Consider the following 4,980-nt stretch of genomic DNA (forward strand, 5'->3'; position numbering starts at 1 on the left):
GTACCTGAATACAGGTAAAATAAAAAAATCACCAGCAAGTATGGGAGTGATATAAGAAGTAAGAAATCTTGAAAGTCTACCTAACACATGCCTGGTGTATGTAACTGCATTGTTTTTCTTTTTTTACCCTTTAGATGATGGATTCTCCAGAAAAGCGTGAAGCCTTCGACTGGGAGAGTCTGGAGAGGTCTCCACAGGATGAGAAGGAAAGCAGAAGTAGTTCCCTGTCCAGCCCCATCCCTTCCCCAAGGACACACAACCGCTCCGTCTCGCATGACTCCTACTTCAACATGCTGGAAGGTCGGTCGGGAAATGTGACCTCGCAAGTCCCGGTGAAAGAGGAAGGTGAGAGTGACCTGGACTTCTCCCCAGAGACTTCAAGAATACACTTGGATATCAGTGAGCTTGACCTGAACTTCAGCACCAGTGAGAAAGACCTGAAAGGTTTTGAGGTTGATACTCTCAAGTCTACATCAGTGGAGGATCCAGATAACATGTCTAGTTCAACTTTAGACATGGAAAATTTAAGCATGTGTTCAGAGACTGGCAGAAGCAAAGAGAATTTGAGTCCCAAAGTAGAGAAGAAAAGTCTAAAAGACAAAATAAAGTACCGGTTCACCTCTCCACCTACACAGCGTAAGAATGAGGCTTATGTCAGTGATTCCAGTGAGGACTCGAGGAACAACAGCCTCAAGAGAGCATCAGCATCATTGAAGGATAAGATAGTTCATGCCCTCAGTCCTGAGACTGCACGTAGAAGAAATGAAGTCGCACCGAGACCGGCCTCTCCAAGTAGTTCGCCCAAACTGAAGCACGTGCGCACAACAGAAGCTAATAAGGGCAATCAGCACTTAAAAACAGATCAGTCTGAATATTTATCAGGACCAAAAGTTACCATGGAGTGTGAGGGAAGCATAGAGACTGTGACAGCAGAGGTGCATGTTGAGCCAGGGAGTCGAGGGTCAGAGGATGCACATTCGAGGCAGAGTTTAGACAGTGCTCTGATAGATCCCGAGCTTTTGGATAAAATTACACATTTAAGAACTTCACCTTCAGTCAGCGCATCAGAAATGAGCAGTACCTCTGTAGCAGAGGCCACTGTATCTGATAATGAAAGTTTCACTTTGGGAAGTATGAGTAGTGGTGTAACTGGGGAATCAAAAGAGGTTGGATCTGATCATGGTAGTCTTCTTCCATCATCATCTTCAACTCTGGTAACCCCAGGTACACCTCCAGTCACAATCATTGCTGAAAGTACTAACTCACTCCCTGTCTCTCCTGCCATGGAGGACCTCACTCCACAGCAGGAATTACCCAGATCTCGACCAAACTCATTGCTTGGGCTACCAACTGCAGAACTCCTCACTCTAGGATCAGCTCTGACTTCCCCAGAGACACCACAAGGAGACTCCACATTCCTCGAGATCCAATATCATCCCCTGAGTGACACAACTGAACCTTCGACACCAAGTGAGTCTCAATTTGTCCAAGATCTGGTCGGCAGTGGACAGATTGTGGCACACCCACCTGTTATAGAAGAACCTAGACAGTCAAGTCCATTATCCATAGACCTTAGCAGTAGTGATGACCCAGCTGAAGATGGTCCTATGTATGAAAATGTAGATGTAAGTATTACTGGACAACCAATGCAGAAGGCAGAGTTTACATATGATGAACCTAAACCATTGTTGTCTTCTTCTAGCCTTCAGTCTTCCCAAGCTAGTTTTCAGTCCTCACAGACAAGTGGACAAATGCTAATGGAGCCAGAGGTACCAGGTTCTGAGTACGAAAACTGCAATTATGGTTCTGAGTACGAAAATGTTCACTATGGTGCTGAGTATGAGAATGTGGACTATGCACCAGAATATCAGAATGTTGAGTATGAGAAAGAGAAGGAGAAAAATGAGGGAATCAAGAAAGTGGCTAGTGACAGAGAAAAAGTGCAAGGGAATTACGAAGGTGTTAGTACCTCAGAAGATGACTTTTGTTATGAGAATGTAACTCTTGCACAAAGTGAAGTTGCCATGGATGTGGACAGTGTCTATGAAAATGTAGAAACACCAGCAAAAGAATCTCTACCAGTATATGAAAACCTAGAGGAGAGTGGTGATGAGCAGGACCAGATTGTGCCTGATGGTGACGATGCTTATGAAGAATATTCTTTCAGAGATCAGCCTGAGTATGAAAACATTGAATTCACCTCTCAGGCAAGCGCCCTTCCTGAAAAGGTGGTGAAAGATGAAAAGAGTGATGCTGAAATTGAAGGAGAGATGGTGTACCAACAGGTAAAGTTCCTACGAAAGTCAATTCAAGAGGTGAATGACATGCTGAAGGTGAATAGTGAAGGAAAGCAGGTCTTGAAAGAATCTGGTGTAGATACTGCAGGTGTTACTGATAGTAATGCAGTTGTACACAAGGTGGACATCAATGACAAATCTTCAGAGCTTCCAGTCCAGGTGCCTCAGATGGGCAACACTTGTGTTCCCAGACCTTCGGAAAACCTGCCATGTTCCCAGGAATTTTTACCCCAGCCTGAGCAGGCTACTGTAGTTGGTGATTTGTGTACCCAGCCCAGTGAAGATAGTGAGTGCTTAGACTCACCTGTTACTCCCTCTTCAGCGAGTATGGCAACTGAGGTCTTGGTTCTCCCTTCATTTGCCTCCCCAACAGAGTCCACAACAGATGATGTGACCTCCCCAGTAAGTAGTGATGATGCCAGTTCTCCTAAACACACCCAAGAACCTCTTGATCAATGTCCTTCTTCTCCAGGGATGATACCACCCTTATTACCCAGCCTTTCACCTCCTACTCCTGAAAATGTACCAGTACCTCCTGCTGCCACCTCTACCCCTAACCGAACTCTAACAAGTATTATATCCCCTGCACCATGGCCTAGAGCGACACCTCGCCATACACCAATAGCTGCACCCGTACCACGTCCTCGTCAATTACCCAAGCTAAATCTATCCTCTCCACTAATCTCTCCGGTGTCCACTCCTTCTTCAGTGTCCATCTCTCCAGATTCCCCTGCAACCCCTGGTACACCTAGTGGTGCTTCTGCTCATGCTACACCAACAGAAGAAAATACTCCACATCAGATATTCCAACCTAGTCAGTTACCCATTGCTGTTAATACACAGAAAGCTGAGCAGATGCATTTAGACAAACAGAAAGTCCCCCAAGTAACAGGGGAAGAAAATCCTTGTGTTGGTATAGTAGAACCAAAGGTTTCTGAATTGCTGGAGTCAGTAATACCTGTAGAAAGTGTTAGTACTGAATCAAAAACTGAGGCAGAAGGGAGGTCTGTGCCATCTGCACATTTACCAGTTCTTCAGAGGTATAAGACTTCTCCAGATTTCAGACCGAAGGTTAAAGACTCTGAGGATACTGTAGTTTTTCAAGATAATTTGACCAAGGAGGCAGAGGATGCTAATAAACACATCAGCCTTGTGAGTGGATCTTTAGATCTCACTGATAAGGAAAAGAGAGAAAGAATTGAAAAATATAAGGAAGAAAGGAGATCCTTCTTGAGGGAAAAGTACAAATCAGAGAGTTTTCGAGGAGAGAAAGATGAGCTACTGTTAAGGCTGAAGCAGAAAGCCACAAGTCCATCCCGACAAGAAGACAGCGATGGACGGGAAGATGAGGAGATGACCCAAAGTTCAAATGCTAGATCTGTAAGCCCAAGGCGAAGAGATGATAAGAGCCCCACCAAACAATACTATGAAGGTTATTCAGGAAGTACTAGTCCTACCAAACAACTTTTAGGAGATAATGATGATAAACATTCTTTAGATCCACCCTTGGGTACAGAAATGAAGGAGGAGCAGGATCAGTCTTCAGTATTCAAGAGAACTTCACCAGCAAGGAGGAGTTTGAGTGATATGGGCAGAGTTGGTGAACTTAGAAGTCCAACAAGGACTCGCTTCTCATCTGGCAGTCCAACTCCAACATCTCAACGAAGCCTTAGTAGTGGTAACAGTAACAGTGGTGGAGGAAGTGGCACCAAGTCTGGAGTGACAAGTCCACGTTCCAATCTAAGAAGATCTCCAGAGAAGGAGGTTCTCCTTCAAAGATCTAGCAGTGGGGAATCAAAATCTAGTCCTGTCAGAAAGACTTCATCAAGTTCGCTAAAATCTCCAAGTTCAGAAACATCACCTTTCCAGAGATCAGCGAGTATTGGGGGGAGTGGACGTAGAAAGAGTTCCAAAGATGATATTGATGAAGATGTTAATGTGAAGGAGCGAGTAGCAATCTGGAGCAACAGTAGAGTTAAGGACCCTCCATCTCCAGAAAAAGGTGACAAAATGCAAAAGACAGAAAAGTCTGTTGTAAAGAAACCAGAGCAGAGAATCCCAAAAGAACCCACACTGAAGAAAAATCCTGTGCCCACATCCCCAACGAAAAAAACTTCAATTCCAAAAGCCACTCCCCCGTCCCCAGGAATTCCAAAAGCAGTTCATCCCCCTTCTGGCATTCCTAAAGGCATGCCACCTTCCCCTACTATCTTGAAGGGAACCCCACCATCTCCCACAAAGTCATCTCTGAGATCACCTGGGAAACTTGGAGAGAGTAGCAGTGACGGGAGCACTGTAGCTGCTGCTGGAAATGCGGCAGCTAGGGCAAATGCTGGACAACAGAGACGTATCAAAGATATGGCAGCCATATTTGAAAGAGATTCACCTACAAGTGCCAAGCCAGCTGTTCTTAGACAAAGTTCCAGGGAGGAGAAGAAAGAAAGGTAAGGACTGTGGAATGATTTGCTATACATTTGCATGGTTTTTCTATCTTTTTTCTTTTCATCTCCTTTCTCCTTTTTGTGTCACTTAATGATGACACCAAGAGATACTAATCAGTAGTAACTTAAAAGATTCCTTGTTGTTATGCCCTGTCTTGCATGCATTGGCACATTTTATTACAAAATTGATATATAGCAGTTAGTAATGTACAAGAAGATTTTTTAAATCTGTTGATGCGAGG

At 44.4% G+C, this 4,980-nt stretch overlaps 1 protein-coding gene across 1 annotated transcript in view; it reads left to right on the forward strand.

The window, feature by feature from the left end:
* The window catches only part of LOC119586816 (GTPase-activating protein CdGAPr-like), a gene marked incomplete in the record, with an annotated part of 278,029 nt that overhangs the window by 271,495 nt on the left and 1,554 nt on the right, over positions 1 to 4,980 (forward strand). The window contains 1 exon segment of the mRNA XM_037935541.1: positions 135 to 4,741. Coding sequence (XP_037791469.1) covers positions 135 to 4,741 — 4,607 coding nt within the window.

The sequence above is a fragment of the Penaeus monodon genome, chromosome 22 (genome assembly GCF_015228065.2).
Source record: "Penaeus monodon isolate SGIC_2016 chromosome 22, NSTDA_Pmon_1, whole genome shotgun sequence".
NCBI classification, from domain to species: domain Eukaryota; kingdom Metazoa; phylum Arthropoda; class Malacostraca; order Decapoda; family Penaeidae; genus Penaeus; species Penaeus monodon.